Genomic DNA, 26,170 nt, shown 5'->3' on the forward strand with positions numbered 1-26,170 from the left:
CCCGCGCACGGGATCCCGGGTTCAAATGCCAGCGGGGTCAGGGATTTTCCCTACCTCAAAATGACTGGATGTTTTTGTGTTGTCTTCATTCCTCCCCATTATGGTTGGAGGAAGGCAATGGCAACCACGTCCGCTAGGACCTTGCCTAGTCGGCGGTGCGTGTCTCTCGCATCGTCCCCTATGCTCCTCGGAGTATGGGACCTCATCATCATCATCTTCTGATACCATTTTTCTACTGATTTACTTGTTCATTAGCATTGTATAGCTGAGTTTATTATCTAAATTTCTTCACTGAAGATACTCTAATGTTCTCTGGATGACATCGAGACACAGTGTGGTGCTGGGGTGCAAAACTCACATGTCTCTCAATTCAGTTAACTTGCCCATAGTGTGTAGCTGATCCCCTTCTGTGGCTAATCCACTACATCAATCTCCCAAAAGCTGCTTCTCCAAAGAGATGGTGGTGGTTAAAGGAATTTACTAACTACTTTTCTATTCTTGAAATAATTTATGCACTCGTAGAATATATTTCAGTTCAATCACAATAAATTTTCAATGTTCATAAACAATAACTTTGGAAAGCTAACTCATTCTTTGAACGTTAGAATCATTTACACTTCTTCAAAATAGCTTACATGTGTCCCGCTTTGGTCATAACCAAGACATGAAATAATTTAAAAGTCTCTATTCTCAGGCGAGTCATATACATGAATGTGTCCATAGGAAACTACTTTCAACTGTTCAACAGTCTTTTTTACCATCATCACAGACACTAACACATCAAAGAATATGACATAATTATTGGTTGAGTTCTCCTTATGTCTTCTGTGGCGCTGGTGGAAAACACTTGTTGTCATCAGTGACTTGCCCCTCTTACAGTCTTCAAATAACAAACTTCCGGCCTGCACATAGAAACTGGTGGATCGGTAGAAACATTCTCACTCTCCCACACTCAAACCTAAAATATTGTGTGTTCAAGACGGTTGAAGGCTGAGTGTTTCTAGAATTTACACTGAAATTCTTGAGGCAGTACAATACCAATGTTGAACTGTGTGGTTTTTATGTGTACTTTTTTAATTTTTTTTCAATTGCAGGTGTTATGTTAGGAATGTTGTTTGTTTTGTTTCTCTGCACCAAAAAGCCTTTAATTCTTGTGTTTCTCATATATTTTCATGTTATTATTCAAGTTATTATGTTAAAATGTGGATTTGTTTTTGTTTTGTTATTTGTACTGAATCTGTGACATTGTAGTCTCCATATTGCATAGACTGGATGGCCATTGATATGGTTGTGCCTGCCATTTTGATGACATCACAGGTCAAAGCTGATAGCCAGTATCAGATAACTTGATATTTCTGAGGCTTCTGTGGCCACTTGTTGATGCATTGCCTGCTAGCTTTTGTCTTGGGATAGACATTTTAGACATTTTAATGATTTTTCTGATGTTTTGCCCTCTTATGTGGCTGGTGTGTCCACTATGAACAGTGAAGGGTGAATCTTCAACAATGCCAGACACTCATGCTTGTGAACAGTGATAAAATCATTACATGGATAAATGTCTGTCAAAAATTCTGAGACAAAACTCAATAGGCAATAAGACAGTATTTAAAAGCTTTTAAAACAACTCATAGGCATAGAAAACATTGATTCTAGACTAGTTCAAAGTCAGCAATAAGTAATTACTCTACAACATGAGGTGTCTGGTCTTAACTGCATGCAGAAATTCTGCAGTGTCTGCCATACAGTTATTTGATGTGCCACAGGAGTTGAAGTTCCCCAAAAAATGGTACCATGACAGAGGAGCTAATCTCTGTGTGCCAGACATCGAGCAGAGTGTGTCCATTCACTGCAGGCTGCAAAGAGTTTATTTATTTTTGAGTCAGGAGCATTATGGTTGAACCATGAAGAAATGTCTTCCTCGCATATGATTCACACTCTAATATGCAGAACTACTCTCATAACATATTGGATGCATGTAAGGAGTTCACATCTTTGTTGATGATCAGAAGAATACAGTTACAGTCCATAGGTATAGAGCTGTTGTATTATAATAACTTAAATGACTGTTAAGAGGTCTTCTGGCTCTAGATTTCATCTTCATGGTTGATTATTGCCATCCACATGGATCTGCTTGGGTAAATAAACTTCTCAAAGGTATAGGGTATTCACCACTTGGATTGGCTAGCACTATTTCTGGATCTGAACACCACATACTAGATCTGGCTTGTATTGGAGTGGTGAAATGCAGCCTTTCGGTTGCCATCAAGAATTCCAGACCTCTTTCTCAGCAAAGAGATTGATAGCAAAGAGAATTCCTAAACTGACTCATGATGGCTGTGCCACATTGCTGTCAAGCAAGTATTGTTGTTGTGGGCTTCAGTCCTGAGACTGGTTTGATAGAGCTCTCCATGCTACTCTATCCTGTGCAAGCTTCTTCATCTCCCAGTACTTACTGCAACCTACATCCTTCTGAATCTGCTTAGTGTATTCATCTTTTGGTCTCCCTCTATGATTTTTACCCTCCACGCTGCCCTCCAATGCTAAATTTGTGATCCCTTGATGCCTCAGAACATGTCCTACCAACCGGTCCCTTCTTCTTGTCAAGTTGTGCCACAAACTCCTCTTCTCCCCAATTCTATTCAATGCCTCCTCATTAGTTATGCAATCTAACCATCTAATCTTCAGCATTCTTCTGTAGCACCACATTTCAAAAGCTTCTATTCTCTTCTTGTCCAAACTATTTATCATCCATGTTTCACTTCCATACATGGCTACACTCCATACAAATACTTTCAGAATTGACTTCCTGACATTTAAATCTATACTTGATGTTAACAAATTTCTCTTCTTCAGAAATGCTTTCCTTGCCATTGCCAGTCTACATTTTATATCCTCTCTACTTCGACCATCATCAGTTATTTTGCTCCCCAGATAGCAAAACTCTTTTATTACTTTAAGTGTCTCATTTCCTAATCTAATTCACTCAGCATCAACTGATTTAATTTGACTACATACCATTATCCTCATTTTACTTTTGTTGATGTTCATCTTATATCCTCCTTTCAAGACACTGTCCAATCTGTTCAACTGATCTTCCAAGTTCTTTGCTGCTCTGACAGAATTACAATGTCATCAGTGAACCTCAAAGCTTTTATTTCTTCTCCACGGATTTTAATACCTACTCCAAATTTTTCTTTTGTTTCCTTTACTGCTTATTCAATATACAGATTGAATAAAATTGGGGAGAGGCTACAACCCTGTCTCACTCCCTTCCCAACTGCTGCTTCCCTTCCATGCCTTTCCTTAATCTATTTTCTAAGATAAGTCGTAGGGTCAGTATTGCCTCATATGTTCCAACATTTCTACGGAATCCAAACGGATCTTCCCCGAGGTCAGCTTCTACCAGTTTTTCCATTCGTCTGTAAAGAATTCACGTTAGTATTTTGCAGCTGTGACTTATTAAACTGATAGTTCGGTAATTTTCACATCTGTCAACACCTGCTTTCTTTGGTATTGGAATTATTATATTCTTCTTGAAGTCTGAGGATATTTCGCCTGTCTCATACATCTTGCTCACCAGATGGTAGAGTTTTGTCAGGACTGGCTCTCCCAAGGCCGTCAGTAGTTCCAATGGAATGTTGTCTACTCCTGGGGCCTTGTTTCGACTCAGGTCTTTCAGTGGTCTGTGAAACTCTTCACGCAGTATTGTATCTCCCATTTAATCTTCATCTACATCCTCTTCATTTCCATAATATTGTCCTCAAGTACATCACCCTTGTATAGACCCTCTATATACTTTTTACACCTTTCTGCTTTCACCTTCTTTGCTTAGAACTGGGTTTCCATCTGAGCTCTTGATATTCATACAAGTGGCTCTCTTTTCTCCAAAGGTCTCTTTAATTTTCCTGTAGGCAGTATCTATCTTACCCCTAGTGAGATAAGCCTCTACATCCTCACATTTGTCCTCTAGTCACCCCTGCTTAGCCATTTTGCACTTCCTGTCGATCTCATTTTTGAGATGTTTGTCTTCCTTTTTGCCTGCTTCATTTACTGCATTTTTATATTTTCTCCTTTCATCAATTAAATTCAATATTTCTTCTGTTACCCAAGGGTTTCTACTAGCTCTCGTCTTTTTACCTACTTGATTCTTTGCTGCCTTAGCCACTTCATCCCTCAGAGCTACCCATTCTTCTTCTACTGTATTTCTTTCCCCCACTCCTATCAATTGTTCCCTAATGCTCTACCTGAAACTCTGTACAACCTCTGGTTTAGTCAGGTTACCCAGGTCCCATTTCCTTAAATTCCCACCTTTTTGCAGTTTCTTCAGTTTTAATGTACAGTTCATAACCAATAGATTGTGGTCAGGGTCCACATTTGCCCCTGGAAATGTCTTACAATTTAAAACCTGGTTCCTAAATCTCTGTCTTACCATTATATAATCTATCTGATACCTTCTAGTAACTCTAGGATTCTTCCATGTATACAACCTTCTTTTATGATTCTTGAACCAAGTGTTAGCTATGCTTAAGTTATGCTCTGTGCAAAATTCTACCAGACGGCTTCCTCTTTCATTTCTCACCCCCAATCCATATTCACCCACTATGTTTCCTTCTCTTCCTTGTCCTACTTTCGAATTCCAGTCACCCATGACTATTAAATTTTCGTCTCCCTCCACTACCTGAATAATTTCTTTTATCTCATCATACGTTTCATCAATTTCTTCATCATCTGCAGAGCTAGTTGGCATATAAACTTGTACTACTGTAGTAGATGTGGGCTTCATGTCTATCTTGGCCACAATAATGCGTTTGCTATGCTGTTTGTAGTAGCTTACCCACACTCCTATTTTTTTATTCATTATTAAACCTACTCCTGCATTACCCCTATTTGATTTTGTATTTGTAACCCTGTATTCACCTGACCAAAAGTCTTGTTCCTCCCGCCATCGAACTTCACTAATTCCCACTATATCTAACTTTAACCTATCCATTTCCCTTTTTAAATTTTCTAACCTACCTTCCTGATAAAGTGATCTGACATTCCATGCTCCGATCCATAGAACGCCAGTTTTCTTTCTCCTCATAATGACGTCCTCTTCAATAGTCCCCACCTGGAGATCCAAATGGGGGACTATTTTACCTTCGGAATATTTTACCCAAGAGGACGCCATTATCATTTAACCATACAGTAAATCTGCATGCCCTCGGGAAGAAATGCGGCTGTAGTTTCCCCTTGCTTTCAGCTGTTCGCAGTACCAGCACAACAAGGCCGTTTTGGTTAGTGTTATAAGGCCAGATCAGTCAATCATCAAGACTGTTGCCCCTGCAACTACTGGAAAGGCTGCTGCCCCTCTTCAGGAACCACACGTTTATCTGGCCTCTCAACAGATACCCCTCCGTTGTGGTTGCACCTATGGTACGGCCATCTGTATCACTGCGGCACGCAAGCTTCCCCACCAATGGCAAGGTCCATGGTTCATGAGGGGGGGGGGGGGGGGGGGCAAGCAAGTATATCAGATGGAATTCACCGAAAATGGTTTTGTTGTCATTGGAAAAAAAATTATTTTTGGGTTTAAAAACTTTTCTTATTACATGTTATTGACATTATTTGCTGTAAAAACTTCATGTTTAAATTTCACCTTCTCATATACTTGTTCTCATAATCTGTTCAGGAAATATGATCTCACTGCTAGATTATGTTTAAATTTTGGACAATAGTGTGTGGGAAACACATAGTCTCATGGTTTGGGAATTGGACATGATGACTGTGCTAAGAGATAGGTTTCTACTCACACTGCATTGTCCTTTCCAGCGGTCTCCAGCACAGATATTTGAAGATAGAATTGGCTTTTTATCATCTGAATAGGCTTCACTACATTTACTGTTGGACCACACAGTGATGTTCACTGCTTCTAACACTTTTGCATCTTTGCCTCCAGTCTGCAAAAAAAGGAAGGTATTTAGAAACAAGTTACTCATGAAAAACATTTCTTTCTCAAAATACAGGATGCATCAACACTTACTTTTATTTTACAGTTAGCAACGTGGTACATTTGAATGTGAAGTGAAATGTAAATAAAGTTTCCCCTCAGTTTGAAACTAATAGCTCTACATCTACATCAGTTCTCTGCAAAACACTGTGAAGTGCTTGGCCGAGGGTATGACCCACTGTACCAGTTATTAGGGTTTCTTCCCATCCCATTTACATACTGAATGTGGAAAAAAATTAATCTAATCTTGTCCTCATGATCCCTATGTGAGCAATAAATGAGGGTTGTACTGTACAGGGTGATTCAAAAAGAATACCACAACTTTAAAAATGTGTATTTAATGAAAGAAACATAATATAACCTTCTGTTATACATCATTACAAAGAGTATTTAAAAAGGTTTTTTTTCACTCAAAAACAAGTTCAGAGATGTTCAATATGGCCCCCTCCAGACACTCGAGCAATATCAATCCGATACTCCAACTCGTTCCACACTCTCTGGAGATGTTAGAGAATTGGCTGTTCCCTCAGCTCGAACAAGAAGCACAACAATTCATATTTCAGCAGGATGGAGCGCCACCACATTGTCACTTATCTGTCCTTAACTACCTGAACGTCAACTACCCGAGGCGATGGATCGGCCGCCAGGCAGCCCGTGACAGAGCACTTCATCACTGGCCTCCAAGAAGCCCTGATCTTACCCCCTGCGATTTTTTCTTATGGGGGTATATTAAGGATATGGTGTTTCGGCCACCTCTCCCAGCCATCATTGATGATTTGAAACGAGAAATAACAGCAGCTATCCAAACTGTTACGCCTGATATGCTACAGAGAATGTGGAACGAGTTGGAGTATCGGGTTGATATTGCTCGAGTGTCTGGAGGGGGCCATATTGAACATCTCTGAACTTGTTTTTGAGTGAAAAAAAAAACCTTTTTAAATACTCTTTGTAATGATGTATAACAGAAGGTTATATTATGTTTCTTTCATTAAATACACATTTTTAAAGTTGTGGTATTGTTTTTGAATCATCCTGTATTCCTAGAACCATCAATTAAAGCTTGTTCTTGAAAATTTGTAAGTAGATATCCTCAGGACAGTTTATATCTGTCGTCAAGAGTCTGCCACTTCAGCTTCTTCAGCATCTCTGTCACACTCTCCCATGGGTCTACCTAGGCACAGCTCATGGTTTCCACGCTGGGAGGGCTGTGTCATTTATCTATCAGAACTAACCTAGACTTCGGGCTCTGCTACAGATCAGTTTGTCACAACAACTAAAATTTCAGGAAGGGCAATACCACACTCAGGCCAAACGTTTACACACTGTATCTTCTTTCCATTTCATAATCAACTACTAAATAACATCAAAAGCTAACTCGAAGATAAAATGTATATGTACCTTATTTATTCCCTAATGTCACATTTCCCGACCATTTGTAACAAATCATACTAAAAGACACAAAAGACACTCTTGCTAGGCAGTAATACTTATGTTATTGTACTCTACTGCAGTCTGGTGAGACATTTGTGAACTAGAATAGCCAATGACAGAAACAAAAAACTCTCTAAAAACTATCATAACAATAATACTAAATGTTGATTAATGATGCATCAAAGCATAATAGGGATATAGGGAGACAAGGATTCTATAGCAAAGTTTGAGTAGCTTTGTTCATTTGCTTTTGATATAAGCAGTGGAACACAAAAATTGTGTGCAGGTTGGTAATACACCCTTAGGCTGAAACATTAGAGCCTTTAGGACACCCATAAGAGCAGTATTCTGAGGAAGCCATGCCCCCAAACCTCTGCTATGCTGAGCTAAGCAGCATTTTTAGGTGCAGCCTTAAGACTAGTTACTAGCTGTTTGGAAAACATCACATGATATCACATGTCAACAGTACCAAACACACTGACTGGCATTATTTAAATCCGTGTGGGAAATATGCAAAATTGTGTTCTGATAATTTAAATTCTGTAATATGTTATTGAGAAATTTATTTTTACAAATATTTCTGGATGCCTCTGCCTCAGAACCTTTAATTTTGACCTGCACCTGGGTGTAACAAATCTGTGACCATTCATGTCGCCCTTCTCTGCATACATTCAATACCACTGTTAGTCCTATTTGGTATAGGCTGCACATCCTTGAGCAGTATTCCAGAATGGGTCACATGAGTGATTTGTAAGCAATCTGTATTGTAGACTGATTACATTTGCCCACTATTCTACCAAGAAACTGATCTACCACCTGCTTAATCCACAACTGAGCCTATGTGATCATTCCAGCATTCCAGTCCAAGCTGCCGGAGATGGCAATCAGATGTGCTTGAGATGTGCTTGCTTGTGTATATGTTTCCTTTATGAAGAAGGCTTTGGCTGAAAGCAAAATAATGTAACTGTCTTTTCATTGTGCCTGTCTGCAAACTCAATGTATCATCTATATGGTGAATTACAATTTACCTTTCCTTATACTGATGATATTTCAACCTGGAATTTCCATTGTTTGATGATTCCATTTCATATTCCTGCATAGTGCCATACCCAGGTATTTGTAGTAGGTGGCCAATTCCAGCCATGACTCAGTGATATTATAGTCATAGGAAACTACATTTTTTTTTTTTTTGTTTTTCATTTTCTGAAGTGCACAGTTTTATCTTTCTGAATGTTTAAAGCAAGTTTCCAGTCTTTGCAGCTCTCTAAAACCTTATCAAGGTCTGACTGAATATTTATGCAGCTTGTTTCAGAGAGTACTTCACTATAGGCAACTGTGTCATTTTCAAAGTGTCTGAGGTTACTATTAATGTTGTCTGCAAGGTAATTAATAAACGACATGAATGCAAAGGCTCCGACATACTTCCTGCAGAACACCCAAAGTTACTTCTACATCTGATGATGACACTATCCAAGACAACATGCTGTGTCACTGAACCAAATAATTGCCAATCTAGTTACAAATTTAGCTTGGTACCCCATATGATCATATGTTTAACAATAAGGGTAGATGTCAGCTGCTTTTCAAAAATCAAGAAATATTATATCTACCAGACTGCTTTGGTTTGAAACTTTTGACGTGTCACGTGAGAAATGAGTTAGGTTTTGCGTGATTGATGTTTTCAGAATCTATGCTGTTTGACATGGAGCAGGTCATTCTGTGCAAGATATAGCATTATGTTTGAACTTAGAATATGTTCCAACATTCATTTGAAAATGGAGTCAAGCAGTTCAGCTTTTACTTTCCTACACTCAGTTTCATTTCCTGCCTCAATCAGGAGTGATTGGGCACTAACTATGGTGCCTCTAACAGCCTTTACATATGACAAGAATTTCTTTGGGTTTTGTGACAGGTTATTTGATAATATTCTGCTACAATAGTACTTGAAGGCTTCATGCATTGCTCCCTTGATAGCCAAATGTGTCTCATTCAGCATCTCTCGATCTATAGCCCTATGCTTTGTTTTAGATCTATTATGCAGTAATCTCTATTTCTTTAGAAGTCTCTTTACAGTGACTGTATACCACTGAGGCCTTCTTCCATTGTGAATTGTTCTACAGGTATATATCTGGCTAATGCATGGTCAACTATTCTTTTAAATGTGAGCCCTAGTTCATCTACATACTATTGTCCTGTGCTGAAAGTTCCAAGTTATTCATTCAGATATGAACTACTGCAATTTTATTTAGTTTTATATATCTCTGTACTTACTTTAGTTGTTCTTTGTACTTTGGTAATCATTGTTGCCACAACTGCATCATGGTCACTGAATTGATTATGGACAGACTGAAAGAGGCCAGGTCTGTTTCTTTCCATTAGATTAAATATGTTTCAATAACTTGTAGCATTCCTAACTTCCTAACTATATGTTTCAGGTAGTTTTCAGTGATGGCATTTAGTAATATTTCACAGAATCTCTTATCACACCCACCACTAAAAAAACTGTAGTTTCCTCATATGATAGTTGGATGATTTAATTCGCCATTGATGATTACAGTATGATTGGAGAACTTTAGTGCAAGTGAACTGAGGTTTTTCTCTAAAGTTTTTGGTTACATCAGGAGATACGTCTGAGGGGTGGTAGAAGGATCTTGTTACCATTTTACGCCCACCCCTGATACTGAGGCTTGCCCAAACAGTCTCACATGCAGCTTCAGTTTCTATCTTGACAAATACATCACCTCAATTTACCATTAGCCTATCCTTTCAATAACACTTAAATTTTCCCCAAAAATCTTATTGTCATCAATTTCAGATTTCAACGAGCTTTCTGTACCTACTATTATGTGAGCTTAACTGCTTTCCAGGAATGGTTCGAACACTGCACTTTGTTGTGAATGCTTTGAAACTTAGCTGTGAGGGTTTTAATACTCTCACTTGTATGGGACATTCTTTCAGCGCTTATGCTTCTGGGTCTCCTACAGGTGTCATTATCTGGACTGAATAGTGTCACCTAATCTAAAAAATGTTTGTGTACACCCCACATGCAGTCAACTACCTGGGTGGCAGCCTATGACATGTAGTGCATGCCTGACCCATTTAGCGGGACCCTACAGTTCTCAAACCTGTGGTGCAAGTCCAGGAAGTTTCAGCCTTGCTTGTCGCAGAATCCTTGAAGTCTTTGTTTCAGTCCTTCCATTTTAATCAGAACCAGGGGGCTATGATCAGTTCTGGAGAAATGCTAAAAATGGTGAGCTTTGTTGAATCTGCACATACAGCCTGGTCTTCTCAACTTTCTCTGCCAGTCATTCAAATTATATGACCTCAGAGCCCAGACAACAAGCATCAATTGTTTTGTTCCAATGTGCCCCACAATCTGCAGGTGGTTGCACTCTCTTTCCTCAATGGCTGCCGGAATAGCAAGTTCATCATGCTGAAAGAGATTCCCAGGCATGCACAATTGAGTGCATGTGGTGTTCATTCCTGTCCCTTTCTGCCATTTTTCTAAGGGGTACTATTACCCACTTTACATTAGAAATACTGATGATTAATTGACTTCTGCCATTTCACATCGGCTTCCCCTTGAAGCAGGTACTATGCAACGAGTTAATTTATGCATAGGACAATGGCAACTTATGAAAATTTTCAAAAATGTACTATTACTTGTGTTTGAATTGATATACACCAAAATTTGGAGTGATGGATTCTTCGGCAGTAACTGTGAGTCACAAATGCTGATTGCTATGAAATACATTATCCACAACTCTTGTAACTTACAAATGTTACAGAAATTTTAAAAATATATTTTTGTAAGTGTATGAAAATTCTCAACAGAAATGTCTTTCTCGCATAATTATATGCCAAAATGAGAGAGATATTGTTTTTAATGAGGATAGACCTATTGTTCTTACAAAATTTTAAAAGATCACAAACAAGATTAAGCCTACAACTGACAATAAAAGCATGAGTTTATCATGGTGCTCGTAAATGTTCAAAATTATACAAAATATTACAATTAAATGTGTACTGATACAATCATTGAAAGATTATGCAAAAGCAACATGAACAAAAAAACTTGTGAATCCAGAGTTCCAGATCTGCATACATAGCTTGCACCCATGGTCTCACACAAAAGAAAATGTTCAAGTCAGCTTTTACATATAAACAAACATGTGAGTTGCACCAATTTTGTAACTTAGCTGTTTCTGTAACAAGTTCTGCGCTAATTTGCCAAAGATGTACACTGCAACATTTGTTTATCTCATTCAAAATCGTGAAAATGTGCAGCACCAGCAAAGCATGCATTCTGTCAGAAGCAGCTAACAATGCTAACAGCTCTACAGATTTTACAGAATAGAATAGAAACTTCATTGTCACATAGTATGCCATATACAGCAAAATGAAACAGAAGAATTTGGACTCCATTTAAAAAAGGACCTAGCAAGTAAATATTACTACAGTGTAGAAGAATTTTTGATTGATTGTCCTCATGTAATACTTCAATTACATCTTGCACAGCATGTTTTGTGGTAAAGTAAATGATTTGAGTCATTGTTAGATTTAGTTTCAGACCATTATTTCTCACCCAGGTCTCAATTTCAGCAAGAGTCTGCTGAAGGTGGCTAATTAAATTTTCGGCATTACACCTAGAAATTTGGTACAGTTTGTGGTGGCAACTTGATTGTCACAAATAACTATGCCTTATGTTAAATTTAAATTTTCAGTTTTCTTGCAATAGATTATCACTGCCAGGGCACCTGTGTAAAGAATCATGTCTGAATTTATGTTAGTCAGCATGTCATTTAACTCATTGGCCCAAGGATAGTTCATTGTACTGTATTTTTCTGACTTCAGAAGCATCTCTTACCATTTTCTTCTACAAGGGTCACTCCAAAAGTAAAAATACAGCTTTCATTCTGCATGTGTGAAAGTTTTACAGTGTGTAGATACATCCTTCCCGCTTGTTTTCAAACTTAGTTCAACCTGTTCCCATCAGTGGCGCCATCACAGCATGTCTTCAAGATGGCTACTACACTTGATTTGTCAGAGGCAACGTGCTGTCATAGAATTCCTGTACTGTGAAAATGAGACAGTGGAAAACATCCACAAGAGGTTCAAAAAGGTGTATGGAGATGCTGCTGTCAATTGCAGCACAGTTAGTTGGTGGGCAAGCAGGTTATGTGATGAAAGTGGGCATGGCAATATTGAGGATTGTCCTCGCAGCAGCAGGCCTCATACTGCACACACTCCAGACAATGTGCAAAGAGTTAACGAATTGGTGGCAGCTGACAGACGCATCACACTGAATGAATTGCCATGCTACGTTGGGATAGGGGAAGGAAGTGTTTGCAGAATATTGAAAGTTTGTGCCACGTGGGTTCCCAGGATGTTGACAGTGGCTCACAAGGAAACAAGAAAAACGGTATGCAGCAAACTTTTGGAGTAGTACGAGAATGGTGGAGATGAATTTCTTGGAAGAATTGTGACAGGTGATGAAACATGGCTCCATCATTTTTCACCAGAGACAAAGAGGCTATGACACCTTCTGCTGGAAAATTTATGGCTATGGTGTTTTTCAATTCTGAAGGACTCTTCGTTGTGGACATCATGCCAAGTGGAACCACATAAATTCTGATGCAAATGTGATGACACTGAAGAAACTTCAAGTTTGACTGAGTCGTGTTCAACCACATCAGCACAATCAGGATGTTTTGCTGTTGCACAACAATGCACGGCCACATGTCAGTCAAGAAACCATGGAAGCGATCACAAAACTCGGATGGACAACACTGAAACACCCACCTTACAGTCCTGACTTGGCTCCATGTGACTATCATGTCTATGGGAAACTGAAAGACTCTCTTCGTGGAACAAGGTTTGAAGACAATGACTCCCTTGTGCGTGCTGCCAAGTAGTGGCTCCAACAGGTTGGTCCAGAATTTTACCGTGCGGGTATACAGGCGCTGGTTCCAAGATAGTGTAAGGCAGTTGAGAGGGATGGAAATTATGTGGAGAAATGAAAATGTTGTTCCTAATGGATGTATATTCACACTGTAAATCTTTCAAACATGTAGAATAAAAGATGGATTTTAAAAAAAAAAATAGTGTGCATTTCTTTTGGATTGACCCTTGTATTACTACTCTTTGTTTCCTGTTTAAAACGTTAGACAATGACCAACTCAGTAAATTTTCACTAAAACCATATGCTTGTAGCTTAAGAAGTAGTAGTTTCTTGTCTGCTGTTCAAAGGCTTTAGTTAGGTCTCAAAAGATGCTTGATACATTCCTTTTTGTCATCTAAACTACTACTAATTTTGTAACAAGTTCATTGATGGCTTGGACAGTGCAATGTCCTCTTTGGAAACTATGCTGATTCTTCTGGATAATATTATGCAGATTATTATAGTTAGCTATCCTGTTGCACGCTACTCTTTCAAATATTTTGTAAAATATTGATAACAAAGGGATTGGTCAATAATGCACTTCATCGTGTCTGCCTTTTTTATAAATTGGTCAAATTTCACCATACTTCAGTCTATCAAGAAAACATCCTTCCTTGAAGGACTGAGTATATGACCATTTTTGCTTTCCTTTTTTGTACAAATTCAGTATCCGTTGTTAGTCCTATTTAGTATGGGTCCCACACACTTGAGTAATATTCTAGAACCAGTCACATGAGTGATTTGTAAGCAATCTTCTGTGTAAACTCATTGCACTTCCACAGTACTCTAGCAACAAACCAAAGTCTGCCACCTGCTTTACTCATGACTGAACCTATGGGATCATTCTGTTTGAAATCCCTACAAAGTGTGTTATTTGTATGAGTTGGCCAATTTGAACTGCAAGTTTTTGATATTGTAGTCATAGGATACTATTATATATAAAAACAAAGATGAGGTGACTTACCGAACAAAAGCGCTGGCAGGTCGATAGACACAAAACAAACACAAACATACACACAAAATTCAAGCTTTCGCAACAAACTGTTGCCTCATCAGGAAAGAGGGAAGGAGAGGGGAAGACGAAAGGAAGTGGGTTTTAAAGGAGAGGGTAAGGAGTCATTCCAATCCCGGGAGCGGAAAGACTTACCTTAGGGGGAAAAAAGGACAGGTATACACTCGCACACACGCACATATCCATCCACACATACAGACACAAGCAGACATATTTAAATATGTCTGCTTGTGTCTGTATGTGTGGATGGATATGTGCGTGTGTGCGAGTGTATACCTGTCCTTTTTTCCCCCTAAGGTAAGTCTTTCCGCTCCCGGGATTGGAATGACTCCTTACCCTCTCCTTTAAAACCCACTTCCTTTCGTCTTCCCCTCTCCTTCCCTCTTTCCTGATGAGGCAACAGTTTGTTGCGAAAGCTTGAATTTTGTGTGTATGTTTGTGTTTGTTTTGTGTCTATCGACCTGCCAGCGCTTTTGTTCGGTAAGTCACCTCATCTTTGTTTTTATATATAATTTTTCCCACGTGGAATGTTTCCTTCCATTATATTCATAGGATACTATGTTTTTTTAGGTCTGTGAATGCACAGGTCAACATTTATGAACATTTAAAGCAAAGCAAGCTGCCAATCTTTGCACCACTTTGAAATCTTATTAAGATCTGACTGAATATTTGTGCAACTTCTTTCAGACAGTACTCTGTTATAGATAACTGTATCATCTGCAAAAAGTCTGAGGTCACTATTGATATTGTCTGCAAGGTCATTAATATACAATATGAACAGCAATGGTAAATACACTACTCTGGAGCACACTTGAAGTTACTTGTACATCTAGTGATGACTCTCCACCCAAGATATTATGCTGTTTCCTCCCTACCAGAAAGTCCTCAGTCGACTCACAATTTCACTTGATATCCCATAGGATTGTACTTTTGACAATAAGTGTAGGTGTAGTACTGAGTCAAATGCTTTTCAGAAATCGATAAATACCACATCTACCTGATTGCCTTGATCCAAAGCCGTCACTATGTCATGTGATAAAAGTGCAATTAGGGTTTCACATGATCAATGTTGTTGGAATCCATGCTGGTTGGTATGGTGGAGATCATTCTGTTCAAGATACCTCATTATGTTTGAGCCCAGAATATGTTCTAAGATTCTACAACAAATCAATGCCAAAATAGTTGTATGATAGTTTTGTGAATCACTTCTACTAACCTTCTTGTAAATGGGTGTGATCTGTGCTTTCTTCCAACTGCTGGACATAATCTTTTGTTCAAGGCATCTACGGAAGATTACAGTTAGAGGAGCGGATAATTCAGCTGCAAATTCAGTACTGAGTCTGACAGGAATCCATCGAGGTTGGAGCATAGATCAGTTTTAATGATTTCAGCTGTTTCTCAACCCCACTGACACTAATAGCTTTGTTCACTCATTTTCAAATGTTCCTTTACAAAGAAAAACCCAGTAGAATTGCATCAATTTAATCCTCATACGACTGAAAAGTTGAGTGAAATAAGTTCGATTAATATCAATGGTGTTGAGAATCAGCTGAAATCATTTTGATAGAACAAAGCTCCATGGCCCGATGGAATCCCTACAACATTCCACATTGAATTTGTAGCTACCTATGCCATCTTCTAGCTATAATCTATCATAGATCCCTCGAACAAAAAACTAGGCCCAGTAATTGGATGAAAGAACCGGGCACACCCATTTACTAGAAGGGTGGTAGAAATGGTCCACAAAACTACCATCCAGTATCCATGACAATGGTTTTTTGTAGAAGTTTAGAATATATTCTGAGTTCAAACATAATGAGGTATCTTGAACAGAGTAATCTTCCACATACCAACCAGCATTGATTCCAAAAACATCAATCACGTGAAACACAACTCTCATTTTTCTTGCATGACATGCTAAAAGCTTTAAATCAAGGCCAATGAGTCAGTAACACACCTACGCATAATGTCAAAAGTTCAGTCTTATGGTGTATCAAGTGAAATTCGTGAATGTATTTCTTGGAAGGAAGGGAGCTGCATGTTATCTTGGATTGAGAGTCGTTGTGAGATGTAGAAAAAACTTTGGGAGTGTCCCAGGGAAGTGTGCTGGGACACTTGCCATTCATGCTGTATATTAATGACCTTGTGGACAATATTAAGAGCAATTTGAAACTTTTTGCAGATAATATAGTTATCTATAATGAAAGAAGCTTCATAAATATTCAGACAGATCTTGATAAGATTTCAAAGTGGTGCAAAGATTGGCAACTTGCTTTAAATGCTCAGAAATGCAAAATTGTGCAGTTCTCAAAATGAAAAAAACATAGTATCCTACGACTATAATATCGACAACTCACGGTTCAAATGGGCCAACTCATACAAACACCTTGGTGTAACACTTCATGAGACATGAAATGGAATGATCATATAGATTCAGTCATGAGTAAAGCAGGTGGTAGACTTTGGTTTCTTCATAGAATATGGGAAAGTGCAACAAATCTACAAAGGATGTTCCTCATGAATCACTCATGGGACCTGTTCTGAAATATTGCTCAAGTGTGTATGGCCATTGCAGATAGAACTATCAGGGGATATTGGATGTGTATAGAGGAGGGCAGCACAAATAGTCACAGATTTGTTTCACCCATGTTAGAGTATCAAAGAGATGCTGAAGAAATTGAACTTGCAGACACTTTAAGATAGACGTAAACTACCCCAAGAAAGCCCACTTACAAAATTTCAAGAACTGGCTCTAACTGATGACTCTAAGAATATACTACAATTCCTTGTTTGTTGCTCACATAGGATTCATGAGGACAAGATTAGATTAATTACAGCACACGTGGAAGCATTAAAACATTTATTCGTCATGCACTCAATACATGAATGTAACAGGAAGAAACACTAATAACTGGGACAGTGGGGAGTACTCTTGGCCATGCATTTCACAGTGGTTTTCAGAGTATAGATGTAGATGTAAATGTAGATGGAGTCACTCACACAGCCAGACGAAAGGGATGCACCTGTAGTGAGAACTAGGGTAGACGAAGATGAAGTGAGAACCATTAACTGTCTGACCAACACAGAACAAGTTGTCACAAAACAGAGAGAGAGAAACATAATCAGATATTATTTGTAGTATGAATCTATTGTAGGTCTTGATGGTGCAGTCTTCAGATTTATCATGGTGAACAGTACATTTTCTAAATATACAGGATGTTTCACTAAATGTGTTTGCCACTGTAAGTTACGAAGTAACAGGTGATGGAAATATTTATTGTGGTAGGACACCATAAGAAATGTTACACTGCCTGCGGAGCTTTGAACATAGTTTATTGTGTTATTATCCAAAGAGTTACAGCAAAAAGATACAATTTTTAAATTGAACAATCGTTGTTTCTATCATGCACTGAAATCAGCGTTGTATACATCAATTTAAATTACATTCCTATCACTTTTAGTTTGGGAGCTGCAATCCTTCAAAGTTTCAGGGGCAGATACCACACACTGTACATAATACATGGCTGTGTGGTGGGTGATGGATGTTCTGGCAGTGGGAAGTTGATTTAAATGAGATGTTCGAATGTGTGTCCATGTTGTTGAATGCACAATGCAGTGCGCCTTCTAAAGGATCTGCAGACAAGATGTAACATTGCCGGTGTCACGGAGCAACATGCGTCCTTGATGCGCCGTTTTAGATCATCTCAGGATGTGGGCTCAGTGACATAAACACTATCCTCTAGATATCCCCACAAAAAAAAACATATAATGGTGTTAAATTACATGACTTTGTGGGCCATGAATGAGGACCGTGGCACCCCAACCAACTTCCTGCAAACCTGTTGTTTAGTTCTCCCACAACAGCACGCACAGAGTGGAGTGGATGACCTTCGTGCTGCATCCACATATGGACTCTTGTGTGTAGACATACATGTTAAAGGAGACCACCCAAACTGTCGACTATAAACACGCGATATAACTAATCTGTCAGTGTACCTGGGAAGTAGTGTCAACCGATGATTTCATCCCCAAGGATTCCACACCATACATTAATAGACCACCTACGTTGATGGTCAACAGGTCATACCGACTGAGGATTGTCTGCGGGCCATTAGTGCACATTATGGCATTTCACTGCACCATAATTTGTGAATGTGGACTCATCAAAGAACATAACACCTTGTAAAGACTCCAGCGTGAAATTACACATGGCCCATTCAGAGAATGTAACTCTCACATGGAAATCATTCCCATGCAGCTCCTGGGTCAGTCACAGGCGGTACAGGTGAATCCTGTGGCCATGTAGTATACACCACACTGATGTGAGGCTGACACCGGTGACTGCAGCAACTGCTCATAAGCTGACGTGAGGATTGTGGTGTACTGCAGCTAAAACAAACACCTCCATCTCCTCATTTGTTGCACTTCTTCATCTGTTACTGTGACACATTATCAAGCTGCCTGTTCCCCAAAGTCGTTGTTTGGCACGTAAGAACATAATGGCTGCCAGAGCTCTTCACTTAGGATATCTCAGAGCATACACCATGGCTGTTTCAGTGGCATCATGTTGGCACTCGCCAAGCATCAGCAACATGTCAACATACTCATTGTTTGTGTATGCCATCTTCATCCGATGTCAGTAACTGTGGTATATTGAGCCCTGTTTGTTTGTGTGGCTCGACCTGTCAGGTAGACGGATTTGTGCTGTGACAGTCGGCAGTCTAACAGCACATTTAGGAAGCTTCTCAAACCGTGACACCAGCGACGTTACAACTAGGCCGCACCACATTTAGAAGGCGCATTGCGTTATGCGCAGTGTGTGTGGTATGTGCCCCTGAAACTTTGAAGGATTGTAGCTCCCAAACTAAAAGTGATAGGATGTAATTTAAATTGATGTACACACAACTGGTGCTACTGATTCCAGTGCATGATAGAAACAACTATTGTTTCATTTAAAGAATTGTATCTTTTTCCTGTAACTCTTTGGATAATAACACAATAAACTATGTTCATAGCTCTGCAAACAGTGTTAACGTTTCTTAGGGTGACCTAGCCCAATATTTCTGTCACCTATTACTTCATAACTTACAGAGGCAAACACATTTAGTGAAACACCCTGTATATAAAGCTGTGTAATGATAATCATGGTCGGGTGAGTAGGCTCTAGACTATTAAATATATTACAAGTGACAGTAAACTGTAGGATTTTTATGTAAACACAGAAAGAAAAAGTTAGAAGAAGATGTGAAATGAATAAGTAATCAGGACAAACATTTCTCTCTTCTGTGCAGTTACCTTCACAAAGGTGCAATTTTTTTCTTGATATTTAATTAAAGCACAGTTGTTGGTACAGCATGTCATAATGTTCATGTAGTAAATAAAAATTCAGTTTCTAATATGTTGCATGTTCTATGTTGCCATTTCTGTAAGAGATTCATTTAATATTTTGTCCTGATCTCACATTCTTATGAGGGCACAACAAAGTGCCATGTGACAGATCCAGAAGTATTAGGTTCAATCCTCGGAGAGTCGAAATTTTTGTCACTTTTCATTTCTTTCACCTTAGGCAGTGTTAATGTAAAAGATGTCAAGTTGCACTGTAGTTCTGAATGGACGTTAAGTTTTGATTGTCTGTAAATCTCTGGGTAAGTCATTTCAGAGATCAGAGGGAGGCAACAACATACTCCCTCAAGTTGGAGTTTGCCTGGTAAACCACTGTAGCATTAAAACTGAACCTTGGGTTGTGACAGCTTTAATGTTTTATGAACTTCACAGCTATTTACAGTGTTCCATTTTGCCCACGATATTACTAGAGTCTGGTGTGACACACCAAAGCTATTCACTTGTTGGTTTTTCTTATATGTTCCACAAAAGTGATTGGAGTCTATCATATTCTTAGTTCATATGTAAGAACAGACACCAGAAAATTTGAAGAAATGAAAATAGGAAAGAAGAGGAAGAAAAATAAGAATTTTTTGAATGTTTCATTCATCATTCACAACAAACTAGGATATTTTCTTCCTAGGGCTGTATATCTGCCGCCATGGTATCCTCTGCTAAAGTGTTCACAAACAGGCACTATCCCACAAATATGTTTCATGACGATATCTCTTGCCCAATATCACCCCACATTACTAATATTTGAAAGGTTAGAGAATGAACAGCTTTGTTTTGATTTGAGTGGACTTGTAATTGTCATGTGGTGAACGAGATTCTAAGTCCTGTGGACAAATGTTTCAACGCATACAAATGGTCATTAGGATACTACTGGATATGGGGTTTGCAATGTTTGCATAATTTCATTGAGGATTTCTAGAAGGAAACCCTTTGAGGTGGAAGAATGCAAAGCCACAAGTCTGCAGCCAGACTTAGAAAACTTTGTTGAGAGTCTTTTAGAAATTTGCAGGACAGGATGTACTCTTAAGTGGGTAACAGGGCTGGGCATTTCCATTTCAGAGAATTGAGAGCTTTCTTATTATTCAGACCAGATATGGGTGATTAATTGCTCTTAAATGATTAACTGTAATTATTCTTGTAATAAATTGTGGATATATCAGTACTCTTTCAAACCACTAAATTTAAGGTAATCAAGAATTCTTATGATCAATTTTTTCTTATTTGTTTCAAAGCCTTTTGAGCACTGACTTGCTGTCTATTGCTTGTTTACAGAATTAAGTGTGACTGTCCTCTACTATGCCTCATGTAAAACTGACACAAGTCAGAACATTTTATGCTGGCTGTGTTCCCTTTATCACTGTTGCCAAAAACAGTAATCTAACAGTAGTGGCTCAAGTAGAGTGCCACATTGTTAAATATGTAAAACAGAGTCTCAGTGCTTCAGATAAGCTATGGCGACTTCAAACGTCTGCAGGAAAATTGGTGGGTGAAATTCATAAACTCATTCAGGAGTGACCCACAAGATGAAACTCATTATTTTTAATGCTTCAGCATTTAATTTTTTTACATCACTTTTGCTGGAGTAGCTTGTGGGTCCAGACATGATCAGTGGTTATGAAATTTCAGGTATAAAAGAAGACATTACATTTTTGCAGTAACAGAAAAATTCAGTGGTGAAAATTATGTAACAGGAAGCAAAGCAATAAAATTTGTTTGTTTGTTGTCAAGAAAGTTAATGGACAGAAATATTTCTGTCTGTATATGTGCAGATGGATATGTGTGTGTGTGTGTGTGTGTGTGTGTGTGTGTGTGTGTGTGTGTGTGTGTGCGAGTGTATACCTGTCCCTTTTTCCCCCTAAGGTAAGTCTTTCCGCTCCCAGGATTGGAGTGACTCCTTGCCCTCTCCCTTAGAGCTCACATCCTTTCGTCTTTCCCTCTCCTTCCCTCTTTCCTGATGAGGTGACCGTGGGTTGCGAAAGCTTGAATTTTGTGTGCATGTTTGTGTTTGTTTGTGTGTCTATCAACATGCCAGCAGTAGGTAAGTACATCATCTTTGTTTTTAGATATATTTTTCCCACGTGCAATGTTTCCCTCTATTATATTCATATCATTAATTTGAACCCAACAATTACGTTTGTTATTGTCACTGTTGGATTTCGAAATCTTTTCTGTCATCTTATTTTCTCTTTGTGTTTTTGCAAGTAGTTTCACTTTGTATTCACCTTCTCCTTTTTACCGTAATCTGCCATACAATTTTATCCCGCCTATATATACTCAATAATACGTAACCCACTTCCAAACCATAACCAAAAATTTTTTTCCGCTTTCAACACTACCGCTGCTATAAAATCCGTTTCCAGTTCATAAACAACCATTTAGGCTATTTCTAATAACTTTCACTTTATTTCCATTTCCGTTTTTCCCACATCACTGATCATTTTTAGCCGCTTCCCACTGGTTTTAATGTCATTATTTCTTCGCCAGACAATTGTTAGTCTGATTTTCATAATCTGCCACCACAAAACCTCTCCTTTTAATATGTTTACAGGCAGTTTTTTCGAAATTTTCGCAAATTTCTCCACCCTTTGACGTGTTTTGGTGGCAACACAACCACCTAACCTTTGTGCACACTGTTGTTTACCAACCCAACTTCACCACAGGATCAACACAGCTCAGCTTTAACCAACACTTTTTCAACTTTATTCACACCAGATCTCCAGTTGCTTTCTAGTTCACCTTTATCTCTCCCCATATATTTTTATTTTCATTTTAATTTCAGCCTCATGTTACACTTTCCACCTTCTAATACCATGTCACCCTCACAACATCCCCACAATGGCCCCACTAAGTTTTATTTACATTCCCTCCGCAAACATGCCTTCGCCCTAGCCAGATTACGCTCCCATATTTTATTTACTCAGGCTTGCCTGACATTTGGCATTACGCCCAAAGGCCGCACACTTAATGTTCCCATCTCTGGCTGTAACCCTTCTTTCCATCAGTCCCTACACCAGTTCCAAACTGAACAATTCATTGCCCTCACCCACCTAATCCTTCACCTACACATCAACTAAGCCAATGAACACACCCGTCAAACTCTATCCTTAATAAAAGTCCTCAATCTTTCCTCTCCCACATCCACACTGGCTGTTCAGAGCACCCTCCTACAGGCCAGCCGCAAATCAGAACAGCATGCCACCCCCCACCTCAAAAAAACTATCCAATCTCCTGGTTTCCCACCTCTGGAAAGGCAACTCACTCACCCTTCACAACCTGTCCAGCAATCCTCAACCTCCTCTCATTGCACACAGACCCAGTCTCTCCCATCTACTCAATCTCCCACTTCCAGCTCCACTCCTCCCAAAACCTCAAAATTCTAATCAACACAATCTGGAATCACAACACCCTAATTCAGTAGTTAACCTTTCCTCCAAACCTCTCTCCCAACCTGAAACCTCTGTCCTATCCAAAGGCCTCACCTTCAGCCCCACTCCCAGATTCAACCAAACAGCCCTCGTCAAAGATTTACCGTCCTACACTCGTACTCTCTGCTGGAAATATCACTTTGCCATGAAGAAAAATGATCCTAATCCTACTCCTAATGATCCAACTCCCCAAGACACTATCCAAATTGAACCCTGCCTGGAACAGTTCCATCCTCCGTCACAGGGGGACCCACCTAATCTTCCTCAAAATCACCCTCTCCAAACCATCCAGGAATTTCTCACTTCGAGCCTTGTCACTCAGTCCTTCTTAAAAAACCTTAATCCTACTCCCAACATCACCACTGCTGAAGCCCAGGCTATCCGTGATCTGAAGGCTGACCGATCCATCGTCATTCTTCCGGTGGACAAGGGTTCCACGACCGTGGTACTTGATCGTCGGGAGTATGTGGCTGAGGGACTGTGTCAGCTTTCAGACAACACTACATACAAAGTTTGCCAAGGTAATCCCATTCCTGATGTCCAGGCGGAGCTTCAAGGAATCCTCAGAACCTTAGGCCCCCTACAAAACCTTTCCCCTGACTCCATCAACCTCCTGACCCCACCGACACCCCTACCTTCTACCTACTTCCTAAAATTCACAAACCCAATCACCCCGGCCGCCCCATTGTAGCTGGTTACCAAGCCCCCACAGAACATATCTCTGCCTACGTAGATCAACACCTTCAACACATTACATGCAGTCTCCCATCCTTCATCAAAGACACCAACCACTTTCTCGAATGCCTGGAATCCTTACCCAATCTGTTACCCCCGGAAACCATCCTTGTAACCATTGATGCCACTTCCTTATACACAAATATTCCGCACGTCCAGGGCCTCACTGCGATGGAGCACTTCCTTTCATGCTGATCACCTGCCACCCTACCTAAAACCTCTTTCCTCATTACCTTGGCCAGCTTCATCCTGACTCACAACTTCTTCACTTTCGAAGGCCAGACATACCAACAATTAAAGGGAACAGCCATGGGTACCAGGATGGCCCCCTCGTACACCAACCTATTCATGGGTCGCTTAGAGGAAGCCTTCTTGGTTACCCAGGCCTGCCAATCCAAAGTTTGGTACAGATTTATTGATGACATCTTCATGGTCTGGACTCAAAGTGAAGAAGAACTCCAAAATTTCCTCTCCAACCTCAACTCCTTTGGTTCCATCAGATTCACCTGGTCCTACTCCAAATCCCATGCCACTTTCCTTGACGTTGACCTCCACCTGTCCAATGGCCAGCTTCACACATCCGTCCACATCAAACCCACCAACAAGCAACAGTACCTCCATTATGACAGCTGCCACCCATTCCACATCAAACAGTCCCTTCCCTACAGCCTAGGTCTGCGTGGCAAACGAATCTGCTCCAGTCTGGAATCCCTGAACCATTACACCAACAACCTGAAAACAGCTTTCGCATCCCACAACTACCCTCCCAACCTGGTACAGAAGCAAATAACCAGAGCCACTTCTTCATCCTCTCAAACCCAGAACTTCCCACAGAAGAACCCCAAAAGTGCCCCACTTGTGACAGGATACTTTCCGGGACTGGATCAGACTCTGAATGTGGCTCTCCAGCAGGGATACAACTTCCACAAATCCTGCCCTGAAATGAGATCCATCCTTCATGAAATCCTCCCCACTCCACCAAGAGTGTCTTTCCGCCATTCACCTAACCTCCGTAACCTTTTGGTTCATCGCTATGAAATCCCTAAACCACCTTCCCTACCCTCTGGCTCCTACCCTTGTAACCACCCCCTGGTGTAAAACCTGTCCCATGCACCTTCCCACCACCACCTACTCCAATCCTGTAACCTGGAAGGTGTAAACGATGAAAGGCAGAGCCACGTGTGAAAGCACCCACGAGATTTACCAACTGACCTGCCTACGTTGTGAAGCTTTCTATGTGGGAATGACCAGCAACAAACTGTCCATTCACATGAATGGACACAGGCAGACAGTGTTTGTTGGTAATGAGGATCACCCTGTGGCTAAACATGCCTTGGTGCACAGCCAGCACATCTTGGCACAGTGTTACACCACCCGGGTTATCTGGATACTTCCCACTAACACCAACCTGTCAGAATTCCGGAGATGGGAACTTGCCCTTGAGTATATCCTCTCTTCCTGTTACCCACCAGGGCTCAACCTCCACTAATTTCAAGTTGCCGCCACTCATACCTCACCTGTCATTCAACAACATCTTTGCCTCTGTACTTCCACCTCGACTGACATCTCTGCCCAAACTCTTTGCCTTTACAGATGTCTGCTTGTGTCTGTGTATGTGCGGATGGATGTGTGTGTGTGCGAGTGTATACCTGTCCTTTTTTCCCCCTGGGGTGAGTCTTTGCGCTCCCGGGTTTGGAGTGGCTCCTTGCCCTCTCCCTTGGGGCCTGCATCCTTTCGTCTTTCCTTCTCCTTCCCTCTTTTCTGGTGAGGCGGCTGTTGGTTGTGAGGGCTTGAATTTTGTGTATGTGTTTGTGTGTCTATCGGCATGCTGGCGCTTTCATTTGGTGAGTGCATCATCTTTGTTTTTGGATGTGTTTTTCCCACGTGGAATGTTTCCCTCTATTATATATATGTGTGTGTGTATATAATGGAGGGAAGCATTCCACATGGGTGGAATGTACCTGGAAGCAGGGATGATGTAACTTGCCGGACGAAAGCGTTGGTATGTCGGTGGAGGCACGGGCAGACACAGGCACCCATGCGGAATTCAGACTTTCGCGGCCCATGATTGCTTCGTCGAGGGGGGGGGGGGGATGTTGGTTTTTTGGGGGAGGAGAGGGTGGGAGGTCGTTCCAGTCCCGGGAGCGGGGGGACTTGACTTTGGGGGGAGGAAGGGACGGGTATGCACTCGCACACACGCACATGTCCGTCCGCGCATATGCGGGCGCGGGCGGACATAT

The 26,170-nt window shown here is 40.2% G+C and overlaps 1 protein-coding gene across 1 annotated transcript in view; it reads right to left on the minus strand.

Annotated features, from left to right (window-relative positions):
* Nucleotides 1–26,170, minus strand: part of LOC126481254 (chymotrypsin-1-like) — a 191,324-nt gene that overhangs the window by 26,613 nt on the left and 138,541 nt on the right. Inside the window, exon 6 of the mRNA XM_050104873.1 lies at nucleotides 5,793–5,939. Coding sequence (XP_049960830.1) covers nucleotides 5,793–5,939 — 147 coding nt within the window. The remainder of the gene's footprint in view (nucleotides 1–5,792; nucleotides 5,940–26,170) is intronic.

Source organism: Schistocerca serialis, chromosome 5, assembly GCF_023864345.2.
Source record: "Schistocerca serialis cubense isolate TAMUIC-IGC-003099 chromosome 5, iqSchSeri2.2, whole genome shotgun sequence".
NCBI classification, from domain to species: Eukaryota; Metazoa; Arthropoda; class Insecta; order Orthoptera; family Acrididae; genus Schistocerca; species Schistocerca serialis.